The 14,596-nt window shown below is 50.2% G+C and overlaps 1 protein-coding gene across 1 annotated transcript; it reads right to left on the minus strand.

The window, feature by feature from the left end:
- Positions 1-797: 797 nt before the first annotated feature.
- LOC311343358 (histone-lysine N-methyltransferase SETD1B-A-like) lies at positions 798-13,373 on the minus strand (the record flags this gene model as incomplete). Its single annotated transcript, XM_084468221.1, has 18 exons — positions 798-971; positions 1,563-1,700; positions 2,592-2,711; positions 3,065-3,190; positions 3,311-3,461; positions 4,058-4,869; positions 4,975-5,102; positions 5,752-6,180; positions 7,315-7,417; positions 8,455-8,687; positions 9,195-9,219; positions 9,941-10,057; positions 10,202-10,873; positions 11,014-12,045; positions 12,261-12,373; positions 12,507-12,777; positions 12,873-12,977; positions 13,236-13,373. The coding sequence occupies 18 exons, from the start codon at positions 13,371-13,373 to the stop codon at positions 798-800; spliced, it is 4,887 nt and encodes a 1,628-aa protein (XP_084324347.1).
- Positions 13,374-14,596: the final 1,223 nt, after the last annotated feature.

Here is a 14,596-nt window from a genome sequence, read left to right on the forward strand (position 1 = left end):
GCAAATGTTGCTTATCTATCCATCATACATCTAGTTGTATACGCCCACTAGTGATGTCACTAAGGCACAGGGAAGGGAATATTTTCAAACCGCTTGTAATGGCTAATCACACTCAGACCTGGTGGCATAAGATTTCCCCTCTAAAGGTGCTGTGGGTAAAGTGAGTGTCGATTGTTAGTAATGCCCCGGGCCACCAATCTGCTACTAGAGAGTGAAATGCTCTCTGTGAGAATCTGTTCTGGTTGACTGCTCCTCTGGGAGGGACATGTTTACACACCTCACGGCCCAGCTGTTCTGATTGGTTTGGGGAGTCCACCGTGCCTGTCAATCACATGCTTGCAGACGGCAGGATCATAGCGCCGCCACAGGGGACTGAAGCCACACTGCTCAACGGCAGCGAGACGGAGCGAGGGGCGGAGCAGAACGGAAGGAGATGTTTTTTGGGACTTATTTCAACATCTTGCCCTCTTTAGCGCTCTTCAGCTCTTCCTCTTCACAACTCTTGAATCTTACCTACCTTACCTTTAACTCCAAATCCTTTAATTCTAAATCATTTAATTCTGGAGCATAACCTCCTGACCTTCCAGAAGGCTTTAGGGTTATGCTCCTGTCAGGAGGAAAAATGATCAGTATAAAGTTGTAACTTCTCCCTGAATTGTATTAGAATTGTCCATCTGTCAAGCCAACACCGGATTTACACAGGACCCCGTGTTGACTGCAGCCGGCGCCCCGGACGGCCACCCAGGACAGGCTGGTTCAGGGTGCCAGGACAGGCTGGTTCAGGGTGCCAGGACAGGCTAGTTCAGGGTGCCATGGCAGCCGTCGGCCCCACACAGGCAGGGGATCTTCTGGTCTTCGATGGGGAACTTGTAGTCGTAGGTGATCTCCTCGCTGACGGCGATGGGCTGCCTGGAGTAGATGACGATCTTCTTCTGGGACTCCACCGTGATGATCTTAGCGTAGCAGTTGGGCTGAGGGGCAGAAGGACAGTTTGGTGTGTCGTACAATGACCGTTCCCTGTAACTCTTTAAATAGACCATTGTTCTCATGACTAACAAATTGCATTATATGTGCATTACATGTTATACCAATGGTATAACATGGTAGGGTTAGCGCACACCAGTGCAGCCTATCATCGCTCATGCATTTGTATGAATGAACCAAACAGCAATATGGGTAATCAATGTTTGACTTCATAGCATGATAGGCTTTCTTTTTTTAAGCAAACCATAATGGAAATGAAAACACAGCCCAGCTGAAATACGACAACGGCAGATTATAGAGGCATGTGAACATAAATAACAAATACAGTGGTGTAGATATAGGCTATAATAACACACATATTTCATACATATGTCATTTAAATAGAATAATCTAACAAATGACAACAAGAAAAATAAGAAAAAAACGTTTAGGATTTTGGCGGGCATGCTACAATGGCATTAAATGAAATGCAAAACCAAACCTGAACAAAATGATTAGGATGGCATGCAAGAACCCGGGCCAATTCCTCAACTTGCCCCTCTAGTATGTATACGTGTATGTGAATAATAAACACTCACGTTGCAGCTGTGGTTGATGAAGCGGGCCAGGTTCCCACACTTGGTGGCGTCTATGATGGTGTCCTGGTCCACCCTGAACAGATAGCTGCTCCCGATGCCCTGGTCCTCGTACTGCTTCTCCCGCATGTCCGCGATCACCTGGGCTCATCAAACACAGGGTGAGGTTACTAAGATAAGGTTCAGGGGGGTTCCTCTGAAACAATGTGAGGCCCAGTCTGATATAATGGAGGAGAGGGGGACTAAGATAAGGTTCAGGGGGGTTCCTCTGAACCAACCTGAGGCCCAGTCTGATATAATGGAGGAGAGGGGGACTAAGATAAGGTTCAGGGGGGTTCCTCTGAACCACCCTGAGGCCCAGTCTGATATAATGGAGGAGAGGGGGACTAAGATAAGGTTAAGGGGGGTTCCTCTGAAACAACCTGAGGCCCAGTCTGATATAATGGAGGAGAGGAGGACTAAGATAAGGTTAAGGGGGTTCCTCTGAACCAACCTGAGGCCCAGTATGTTATAATGGAGGAGAGGAGGACTAAGATAAGGTTAAGGGGGGTTCCTCTGAACCAACCTGAGGCCCAGTCTGATATAATGGAGGAGAGGGGGACTAAGATAAGGTTAAGGGGGTTCCTCTGAAATGACTTGAGGCCCTTTCTGTTATAACAAGAGGCTGGGGACTAAGGTGGTGTATGGATGGGTTACGGTTAAGGGTTACCACGGTTATGAATGATTGTATTTAGCTGTTACAATTCATGGTTTGTGTTGGCGGGCATGTTGATTATGTGTTGGCCAACTTGGGCTGATATTCTACAGTTGGGTGTTGGTCTTTATTTTGGCAGATGGCTTAAGATCTGTTTTAAGTATTAGGTTAGAAATGCTAATGTGTTGGTGTATATATATATACTTTGTATATATAGAAAGAAAAAATATATTGTTGTATCATACGTTTTACCTTATATGAGGATTAAGGAAGTTGTCTAAGATCTAGTCTAGATAAGATTAGACTAGTTGTTGAAGCGAGGGACAGGTGAGTCTCACCTGTCTGATGGTCTGGCCCACATACTCAATGACCAGCTCGTCTGCTGCTATGGGCTCCATGGCAAAGAGACCCCAGTCGTGGATGTGGCTCCTGGCAAAACGGATCCTCTTCTTGCGGAACTGAGGTACGAATAGAGAGAGAGAGAGAGAGAGCGAGAGAGAGAGAGAGAGAGAGAGAGAGAGAGAGAGAGAGAGAGAGAGAGAGAGAGAGAGAGAGAGACAGAGACAGAGACATAGAGAGATATGAACACATAATGGGGAGTATTGTGTACAAGATGTTGTGTCTAAACCTTTTCTATCTAACTTTTTCCACTGCAATAATTTGTGTTAAAATAATCAGTGGAGAAAATGGCAATTTCTAACTAGTGGCACTTTGGTTAACTGCATGCAAATGAACGTGTAGTGCAGGGGGCAACAACACTGCTATCAGACGACTTTGGGTCATTCTGCTGCCGTCTGATCTGTGCGCTGACCTTCAGCTGGTTGAACTTGACCAGGTCGCTGTCACAGCTGAAGGACGACAGCAGGCGGCGCTGTTCCGACCGGAAGTCGGAGCCCGCCCTCAGCGAGCTCTGGGGATGGGCTGACGTGGAGAAGCCCTGGAGGGGGGGGGGGGAAAACAAAACACGCAGCCTTTAAACCCAACCTGCCCCAGGAGCAGTGGCCCCGGCTGTAGCAGCGCTCTGTGTGAACGTGCGGACATGCAGCAGCTCAGATACCAGTGCGCTGGCGGCCGGTGGCTCCGGGGCCAGTCGCGCGTCGTTCCGGTTCTTGAGTTTTTCCGTCCGGCTGATGGTGTAGAAGCCCTCGCTGCGGGCGCAGCCGGTGGCGTGCTCGGCGCCGCGGCCCTCGTCGCCCCCTGGGGCGCTGCTGGTCAGTGGTGGAGGAGTCAAGGATGTCTATAGCCATTTCTCAATACCAAGTACGCGGACTACGTTCTCGCGGACTTGGAAGTACGTACTTGGCAAGTCCGGACTTTCAAGTACAGACTTCCGAGAACGCGAGTACGCACTCTGCACACTGGAACAGCAGCGGACTCGATGATGCATTCTGGGATATTTAACGGTCCCAAGTCCACACGAGTCACCTCCGATGCGTCCTCGGTAGAACGGGCTCATCGAGAACGCATCGAGAACACTTCCGGGTTTTACGACAGTACTCGCGTTCTCGCGTACTTGGAATTGGAACAGTGCTTGGGCCACCACTGATGACGTTTATCGAGAACGCAAGTACACGAGAACACACGAGAACACACGAGAACGCGAATTGAGAAACGGCTAACGTGTAACGTCACTGGGGTGGGCGGGTGTATGCAATATGAACTCAAATAACCCAAGTTCATATTGTTGTTGAGTTCTTGCAACCAGGGGATTACATTTTATATCTATAGAACTCTAGAAACAATGCCATCGATCAACCCCGCTGTGAAATGACATCTTTAAAGGATATGGGGGTGAGGCACCCACAGGGTGTCACTGAGCCAGCCCAGCCCGCTGTCCCGGCGCAGCAGCCTCTGGTGGGAGAGCAGCAGGAGGCGAGCGTCCTCCTCATCCAGGCCCTCCCGCCACACGTCGTGGAGGACCTCCGTCTCCTCGCACCGGGACCGGGACCAGGGGGGCGACCGGCAGGGAGAGGATTCAGACCACCTCTGTCGTCTCCGCTGGCGCACCCACCGTCTCCTCCTCTCCCTCCTCTCCCTCCTCTCCCTCTGCCACCTCCACTGCTCCCCGCTCTCCCGGCCGGCCTCCCTCTGGCCGTCCTGGCGCAGGAGCCCGGGCATGTTCTCCAGCCCTTGGAGAGGCCTGGAGGCGGCCGCCAAGGCGACCCACGCGCACTTGGAGGCCTGGGTCTCCGCTGAGGAGTCTGGGAGAAAGCGGCGGGGGGGAGGAGGAGACCCCCCAGAGGGCAGACCACCCCTTCCTCCCGTCGGCCCTCTCCTCCTCCTCCTGTGGGCGGGAGGTCCGTGGCGGAGGACTATGTCCCTGCCGGGGGTCCTGGGAGTTCTGACGTAGGGGTGGCTGCACAGGGACAGAAGGGGGCTGAACACGGCGGCCGTGACCTCTTTGGAAGGACTCGCCGCTCCTCCAGGTGTGGCCGGGACCCTTGCGCAGGCATGCAGCCGAGCCCACCCTCTCCCCTCCTCCCTCCCCGGGGTCTTGGGCCGGTCCTGGTCGGTGGGGTCCGAGGCGTGCAGCTCGGGGGAGGGGGAGGGGGAGAGCAGGGGGTGGGCCACCAGGCGTCCGGTCAGAGGGAGAGCGAGGAACTCGTCTGCAGAGTCCTCCCCGGCGACGCCGCAACCGGGGGTGCGTGGCCGCTCGGCCGCCTCCGCAGCGGCGGCGGCGGCGGCGGCAGCAGCAGGGGGCGTCGGCTTGCCCCCCCCCACCAGGAGGTCCGGGTCGCCGTACCCCAGGGAGCCGGTCGGGGTGGGGGGCCGCAGGGTCTCCAGGGTCGCCGGTGAGTCCGGTCTCCATTCCGGGCTGTCCATCGGTAGGTCGAAGTTTGCCTCCATCCCTGCAGTGATTTAAAAAATATACATACTAGGGATGTCACGAGAACCGATACTTCGGTACCAAGTCGATACCAAAATTCAAAAAACGTGACGGTACTCGTTTTTCTTAGTACCGTAGGTACCGAGGATGCAATTCCTCTGGACGTCACGTGGGCAGCATATACACCTACACGGGAACATGGAAGACGGCAGCTGCAGCGAGTGCGACGGCTCCACCTCGACTCGTCGATAAAAAGAATAACAAGAGTCGCGTCTGGAAGTACTTTGCGTTTGGAACGCTGCGCCGCGCAACTGTTTCAGACGGGACCCGTTTCAATGTTGCGCTTCTAAACACGCATGGTACGACTGCGTTCGGCATCACTTACTTGATTGTTGTTTTGATTGAAGATCGGCAGGTTGTAGTGGGTGCGGCGGTGAATGTGTGCGTGCGTGTGCGCGTGTTTTTAATAAATAAAGTACATGGGATTTATTGGGTATCGAGAATCGTGGAATTTCACTGGTATTGGTATCGACTACTAAATTTCTGGTATCGTGACATCCCTAATACATACATTTACAAAAGATTATACTTTAGATCTTGATATGTTGAAGAAAGTGTCCATATTGGAACATGCTGAAATGACGTTCTCTGGTGATCTTCTTCTTCTTTACCTTGCATGAAGGCAGACCGGAGAGGGCCCTGGTGCGGGCCTGCTGGGTAGTCGTCCAGCAGCGGGTCCAGCAGGTCCGTGTATTGGTCCTTCCCGGGACTCTCTCCTTCCAGACCTTCGTACCAGTCCTGCAGGCCGGTCGGCTCCGGCCTGGCCCCCGGGGTGAGCGGGGTCTGCGGGGTCTGCGGGGTCCGGGGGGTCCGGGGGGTAGCAGGGGACCTCACCGGGTCCATCCCCTCCTCGTCCGACGATATAACGATGTAGCCTTCATCGCTGTCCGGCTCTTTGCAGTTATCGTCTTCCTCCTCAGAATTGAGGTCGCAGTCGGAGGAGGAGGCCTCGTTGCTCTCAGAGCCGGAGACTGAGGAGCTCGAGACTGAGGAGCCATCACTGTCCTCCCAGAAGCTGCTGCACACCTCTGAAAGAGACTCTTGGGTGGGAGGGAAGAGAGAGATTAGCCCCTGCAGAGGTAAGTTTGTATGTATCTAAAGGGCTGATCAGCAGGACCACTGTTCTATATCTGAAGCATGACCTGTACATGCCCACCTTAACAACTGAGGTGGGCTGATGATAGGGCATTCGTCAGAGGCTTAGTAAGCTTTATTTTCACAATTGATGTCAACATTTTGATTAAGGATTTGGTTGGTTTTTCTAAGACCAGAACTCAGATACCACCGCTGTATCTGAGTTCTGTCCATCACAGGGAAGTGCATAAGAACTACCCTTGCTTGGTAGCTATCTCCATTAGTGCACACAAACAAACAAATCCAGTTTTGAGTCTTTGTTTGCAATGTGCAGTTCAAATCACAGCTATGGGAGCTTCTACATACTCGTTTGGAATGGAATGGATGCCAATTCGTTTTGTCACAATATCAAAATTATGACTTGGATTCGATACCTGCGTAAATATTGAGATACCAATACTGAAACGATACCAAGGCAAACGCCTAAAACATCCGGAGAGGACGGGTATTGAGTTGTTTGTGTTCAATCTATTTCAGTGCACTACTGTAGTGTGAAGGCTGATAATCCTGGGATTGCGCTTCATCACCATGAAGTGCATAACATTAATAATTTGATGACTGTTAACAATTAGATCACGGTCAGTGTTGATAAAGCTTTTTTATGCAGTAATCTGAAGTCTCTTATACTTTTTGATTTGTTTTGTATTTTTTTAATAGTTATCGTTATATATTTTCAACCAGATCACTTACTAAACAGCATCATTTTCCCTTTGTGGTCTTGCATAAATGTAGGAGACAGGTCATTTGACCCCTAGGTGAAGTTCTGTGTACGCTCAGCACACGATACCTGCTGGCTTTCTATTGGTTGAGAACCGGTGACGTGTGAGCCTGTGACCTGACCATTACTACCTTTAGAGATGGTAATGACACCGGTTGTGTCTTTCGTACCACCACTCACCCTGCTAAGATGGAGAACCTCTCTCGTTGCATCAGGATCCCACAAGCATTTTCAAGTTTTTGATTCTTGATTGAAGAGATTACAAAGGCTTGTGTAGGGTCATGTAATCCTACAGTATATCTTTACAACGTTGATAACGTACCGCTGTCTGAGAAACGCTCAGCACTGGAGAGGATGACCTCTTCACTCTCCGTCTGCCTTTGTACATCCTGGTTCTCCATCTCATCATGGTCATCTGTGTGACACTGACATGGATACAACATACACATGCATTTTCAACTTTGAATCAGTTTATACATTCACAATGACATTAGGGGTTGATTTGTGAATACAATACATCAGAATGCATCATGGGATTTTTAAGTTGTAGTAATTCCAAATACAAACTAAACGTAAATATACCTCAACCTAGGCTGAAACAAGCTGTTTGACTCGCATGAGAAACGCTGAGGTGGTTTCCCTGTCAAACACAACAATGACTGTGTTTACATGCTGGAGCATAATCGTGTAATGAACGTATTGAATAAAGATTGGATTCATGTAAACAGGTTTATTCGATCTGCTTTGCCAAAAGGATCGTCTCAGGACCGGATTTGCGAAGTCGATAGGATAGCTGGGCTTGAGCCGGTCATAGGCGGCTATCTACCTGCATGTGTACTGGATCGTATCATATTGTCGGGAGTTTGCGTCCTGCACATGCTTGAGAATTTCGACCGGGGATTTCACCCAGAAGTTCTATCGCCGCCGCCGCAGCAAAAAGCTCCATTTGTTCCCTCATATGCATTTGTATACAGTGAAAAATGCACAAAATGTACGCTACTGTTGCCTCGTCAAACTCCTCGTACGCCATCTTTGTTTGTATGCCGCCAGATAGTTTGTTGTTGCTTTTACGTAGCCGTGAACCGGAAGTGGCTCTAGTACCACTTGTTGAAAGGGCTACAGCGCCACCTAGCGTAGCGGAGTCAGCCAGGTCTCCGACCATTATTCCAATCTGATCCGATGTATGTATACTCAGACAAGTGACAGCCCCCCCGTCGAGTAGCAACATCGTTATATGGCTTAATCCATGATAAGTCGATGTGGTCCGACCACGTAACCGCAGTCAATGACACCCCAAAATGACAAACAATTTCACGATTAATGACAAAACAATGGTCGAAACACCAATACTACCATCAACATTCCTAATGCTCCTAATGCTTCCGATTCAGAGGCGGTCCTTACGATGTGACGTCACGACGCACGCGCCGCTTACGATTGGTTGTACGACGGCCCTTCTAACCTGGGTGAGAGGAGCGGCCCTGACCGCTCCTGAACGCTCCTCTTCCTCGCGGTGGAGCGTCTCGTCTCCCTCGGACTTGGCGGCGGCGCCGCCTTCCTCCGCCTCGTCGTCGGAGTCGTCCAGCAGCAGCGGCCGGGCGTGCCTCCGTCTCAGCGCCGCGCCGCCGCCGCCGCCGCTCCGCCCGTCAGCCGCCTCCGACCGGCGCCCGGCGCCATCGAGTACCTTCTCCGGTTCTAATACGCGTGTGTGAGTGTGTGATGGAGAGTCACAGGGTTTAATGTTCACTCATTCAACATTCACTCATTCAACATTCACCATTTAATCATTCAACATTCACTCATTCAACATTCACCATTCACTCATTCAACATTCACCATTTAATCATTCAACATTCACTCATTCAACATTCACCATTTAATCATTCAACATTCACTCATTCAACATTCACTCATTCAACATTCACCATTTAATCATTCAACATTCACTTATTCAACATTCACCATTTAATCATTCAACATTCACTCATTCAACATTCACCATTTAATCATTCAACATTCACTCATTCAACATTCACCATTTAATCATTCAACATTCACTCATTCAACATTCACTCATTCAACATTCACCATTTAATCATTCAACATTCACTCATTCAACATTCACCATTTAATCATTCAACATGCACTCATTCAACATTCACTCATTCACATTGAGTCGTGTGGAGTTGGTAGTACTGGTACCTGTGCTGTCAGGCGGAGCGGTGTGCTGGTGTGGAGGTGACGTGTGCCGTGGGTTTTCTGAGGCCTCTGAGGTCCCGGGGTCAAGGGATTCTTTCCTCTTCACCTGCGACAAGTAAGAGAGAGAGAGAGAGAGAGAGAGAGAGAGAGAGAGAGAGAGAGAGAGAGAGAGAGAAGTGTTGACTTTGTGACAGCTCCGTGCCACGCTGAGTGGTTTTGGATAACAATAGTAATAATACATTTTATTTCAAGGCACCTTTCAAGACACCCAAGGGTGCCTTACAATTCATGAAACAATCTAGAGTCAAAGGTCCCATGACACGCCACCAGGTGTGGTGTGATTAGCCGTTACAAGCCGTTTCGAAAAACTGTGTTATGACATCACAGGTGGGCGTGTCCACCTAGACGTGTGCTGGATAGATCAGTCGACCAGCCTACCCAGTGGACTGTAGCAAACGTCGCTCATCTATCCGTCACACATCTAGGTGGACACGCCCACCCGTGATGTCATAACATGACAGATTTTCAAAACGGCCTGTACTGGCTAATCACACTACACCTGGTGGCATGTCATGGGACCTTTAAAAACAAGCAAGAGCTAGCACAGCCAACCACAGCATGATCAAAACAAGACATACGGTGGGGAGACACAGGCAGGAGGGGTGGATGAGAGCAGGAGCACCATGGGGATGCCAGGGTAAACGCACAGTAGGGTGGACATTACAGTGAGTAGGCCAGTTGGATGCTACCTTGAAGGAGGGCAGTTGAACTGGTTTATGCCGGCCGATCATCGGGCAAAGTGGCTTCTTTGGTTTAGCCCTCTGTTCAGGTCTCCCTGAGCCTGTCTTTAAAGGGACCTCGAACATCTTGGATAAAAACACAATCACACCATAGCATTACCACTTTCATTCATGTTACTTAGCATGGCTGTTTAATAGATTGGTAATGAACATGCATTGCTGTTTACATCATCTGTCTTCTCAATAAAACCCCATGCAGACACAACCTACTTTAGACTTCTGCTCCTGGTCGTCCCACCACGTGTCAAAGGCCTTGAAGGCCACCACTTCCACCATTCTGCGTGTGATGTCCTTCTTAATGATGGACGACAGCTCTCCCATGAACACCTGTAAAACCTTCTCCACGGTCACTCTGTGAGGGTCCTCCCTTTGGGGCACGTACCCTGGCGGAGGCATGAAGGGGTTGAAGCGGGGCAGGGGCAGACCCGCCCAGGGGACGCTGGCCCGCCCCGGCAGGCTGGGCGCGCCCAGGTGCTGGGGCGGTTGCACGTGTAAAGGGAAGGAGTGCCCAGGATGCACAGCAGCAGCGGGGGGGGGCGGTGCCATAAGGGTCGGGCGTGGTCCAAGCAAAGAGAGTGGTGGCGGTGGTGGTGGTGGAGGGATGGACGGAGGGGGTCTGGCGGCGCCACAGCCCCGGCCCAGAGAGGGAGGCGGGGGCCAGCAGGGCGGAGGAAAGGGGATGGTGCCGTTGGGCAGGCGCAGTGGGAACAGGGGAACGGAGGGAGGGATGGAGGGAAGGGGGAACCTGAAGGGGGGGGGCGGTGTCTGGACGGTGCCAGGGAAGGAGGGGAGAGGAGCAGGGAAGGAGGAGGTTCCTTTGGATGTGAACACTGCAGACCTTCTGCTCGCGGGGCTCCTCTGGTCCTGCTTTACACAGCCATCCTGTGAGTGGGAAGAGGAAGAACAGAACAAACCGGTGGCTGTTTTAGGCCTAAAGACGTCCACCAGCAATGGATCCTGTCGTCACTACTGTAACACCAATACCGCTGTTTCAGCACAACGTCCTCCACAGAGACTCTTACCTCTGAGCTGAATCTTTGCCTATCCTTCACCGATGGGCCAGGTTGAGTAGTCACCCTCCTCCCTGCATTCCTGAGAGGGGACAGTAGGGGAGACGGAGTGTCCCTCAGGAGGGAGGCCACTGCCCGGACCGTCTCGTCCTCCTCCTCCTCCTCGTCCTCATGGACAGGAGACGGGCTGCCGGCCCCGGGACGGCGACTCGGGGTCAGGGAACCAGCGCCGGTCCACGCCAAGTCCGCTGACGCCAGGTCTGAGGCCCGGCGGCATCGAGAAGAGCGGTGTGCAGAAGAGGCTGTCTGCGGTTCCTCCGCGCCCTCCGAACCGCCTCCAGCGCACGACGTGGAGCAGGAGAAGGAGGCGTCGTCCGCACCGCGGCTCTTGTTCAGCAGCATCTCGATGCGGGAGTCCAGGCTCTCCGACTCATCGCGGAGGCCCCCCCCCGGAGAGGCGGCGACCGGAGAGGGCGGAGAGAGCTCCGTGACGCACGGGTGGAACGCCGGTGGGGAGAGCGCTCCGTCGTCCCGGTCGGAGAAGCCGTTGGCGCTCAGCAGGAGGGCCGGCGAGCCGCCGTAGCTGAGACTGAGGGTGGTGGCGACGACCCGCTGGGCTCTGGAAGGGAAGACGTTGAGGGATGGGTCGGACGCTCCCGGCGTCCGGCTGACGAGCGGCAGCAGCGGCGGCTGCGGGCGGAAGTCTTTGAAGAGGCAGCTGAGGTAGGAGGCTTTGCGGCTCGGTCTGTTGTGCCTCGCTGGTTTGCGATAGACGTCCCGTCGGGACACGGTGTGGATGGCGTGCGCGGGGGGGGGCTCCCCCTGCTGGACGGGGGTGGCCTGCAGGCTGGAGTAGCAGGAGTCCTGCGAGAGCGGGGTCCCGGAGAGGTAAGGGGTGCGAGGGGTTCCCTGAGAGCGAGGGGTCAGGCCGAAGCTCTGAGGCGTGTCCGGGCAGAGGCTGGAGTAGGCCGTGTCCAGGGACAGAGGGGTGCTGATGCTGGTGGGGCTGCAGATGAAGCTCTCTCTTCCCGGAGGTTTACAGCCCTGTTGAGACACAGCGTGTGGGATAACGTAAGCCGATCAAAGGATTCATTTATGTTATGAATTTAGCAATGACTGTTGCAACCATATCGTACAAACATACTATTCCATTGTAATATAAAATATGTATTTATTCGTGGTATTGTTGATTGTTTATTAGAATAAATACACAGAATTTTTGTTTTTCACATCACATGTTTAAGGAAACAGCAAATTACCGGTAAAGTGTCAATGAGACTTTGGAGGGTTTGCTCATTGCTGCCCACTGGTAATGTCCAAGGGCTATAAAGTCCATCTACTAGAAGCTTGAGGTAACGCTTCCGGTTTTCACCTGCGGGAGGTTAGGAATAACTGGTTAAAATTAAATCATGGTCTTTTTGGTCCGCAACAAGAAGATATAATGTCGGACATCACAATATATCCACTTAAGAAAAGCATCAGGTTTGTTGAAGTGTGAGACCCACCTTTTGGATCGACCTCCACGTGGATGATGTTGCCCATCACTGACGTGTCATGGAGGTGTCGCACGGTGTCTCTCGCAGCCTTGACGGTGTCAAAAATCACTTTTCCGATCCCTAAATGCTTTATGGTCTTGGGGTTGTAGAATATTTCCACTTCGTCCACTTCACCATACTTTTTGCACATGTCGGTCAAGAACGCTTCCTTCACGTTGTCATTTAACCGGGCAAACGTCACTTCTTTAGGAGGAACTGGACCCACGTAGCACTCGTCGATCTAAACAAAAATCAGAAACATAAAGAAATTAGGAATTACAATCTTAAACTTGTTCTTAATCGTGCATTAATGACTAATATATAATACTTTCCTACCTTAAATTTAGGAATCGGTAACTCAGCGCTTGTGCAGTTGCTCCACAGGCGACAGATGCGAGGATCACGAACAGTTTCCACGGGGAACACTCCTAGGTCGTCCACCTGCGGGAAACCAGTAAACCAGCCTGCTTATTCAGAGGGAAACCAGTCAACCAGCTTGCTTATTCAGAGGGAAACCAGTACACCAGCCTGCTTATTCAGAGGGAAACCAGCCTGTTTATTATTATTATTATTCCTGCGTGGAAACGGCGCCTGCCTGTGGGAATAGCGCGCTGCACTAGACACCACTGTGGCCTGCTACGCTTACTATCAACCGTATGTTTTAATTAATATGGATTGAATATGAAATTAAACTCTTACGGGGATGTTGAAAGACTGTCCATCGTAGCGATATACTTTATACAATCCATTCGTCAACAAAGGGTCTATAATGAGCTTGCAACTTTGCCACTGCTGAGGCGCTCTCTTTCTGTCAATGTTGTGTTGTTCGCTTTCCATTGAATTCGTCAAACCTGAAAGTATAACCAGACACACACATGGTGATAACAACAATGAGTCACAACAAGTCCATCCGTTAGAGTTGGCGGTGCTGAGTAAACGACGTCCTCCATTATAACACGCCCCAACAGGTGATGGAGAGAATCACCTGTATCCTCCATACTAAAAATAGATGAACGTGGGTTATTTCGACGAAGTTACACAAGTAACACAACGCATAACTTGCATCAAAACAAAGAAAGTAACATTTAAAGGTTCTTACCTCGACTAAGGTTTCATCCTTGGAGGGACCTGCATGTTCCTCGTTCGTGATTTGCGATGTTAGGGACGTGCTACGGTCGTTCAGGTGCGCGCATGGATCCTTCCGCGAGTGACGTGAACTTTTGCTTTGAGACTCAAGGGACATTTAGGACCTATGATGTTGCCATGAACAACAACAGACAATAATAAAGAGGAATTTCGTGGCACATCTGTTTGGGGTGGACCATGTAGTAGGCTTTTCGAGTCTTTTTGGAGCATCTGAAAATAAGACTAAATGGACCAAAAGTTTCAAAATACAAGAATAAACCTAAAATAAAATATGAGAATATATTAGGTATGTACACAAAATCACTACAATTAATTGAATAAAGAGCACAAATGAATGGTAAAATACAGCTTATGGACAATAAGTCCACCACATTTCTCTTTCTATATAAGTTTCTATATAAGTATATAATCGTTAATTATATCAAATAAATACCTTTAGCAATACAGTTTTATTTTCCTACAAATAAAGTGTTTCTACTTAATCCTCTAGATGTCGCACTTCTTCTATTGTTTTTTATATATTTTCTTCAGCAATAACATTCTCCGAGGAATGATAAAGCTGTGAATGATCAGTTTTGGATTCCTATCGGTAAAAGAGTGTGCAATGAATCATTTAACAGGGAACATGGAATTATTTCAATTCATTATTTTATTCATATATATTATATATAAACTTTATTACAGGCTCTAGACCCAATAGCAAGACATACAACATAAGAGGAAAAAAATAAAACAACAGATACATAAACACATACAAACACACTCTTATTCATGAGAGTCTTAAAAGGCACCCATACCAATGTTTCCATGAGCTGCACCAGGGGCTTGTGAGCATCATTATAATACCGTTTTGTGACTCATCAAGTCGAGACATGAATTTAAACATCAGGTTCCTCAAGAGAGCCTGTAAAGTG

Source organism: Micromesistius poutassou (assembly GCF_964030765.1).
Source record: "Micromesistius poutassou genome assembly, chromosome: 5".
Classification (NCBI taxonomy): domain Eukaryota; kingdom Metazoa; phylum Chordata; class Actinopteri; order Gadiformes; family Gadidae; genus Micromesistius; species Micromesistius poutassou.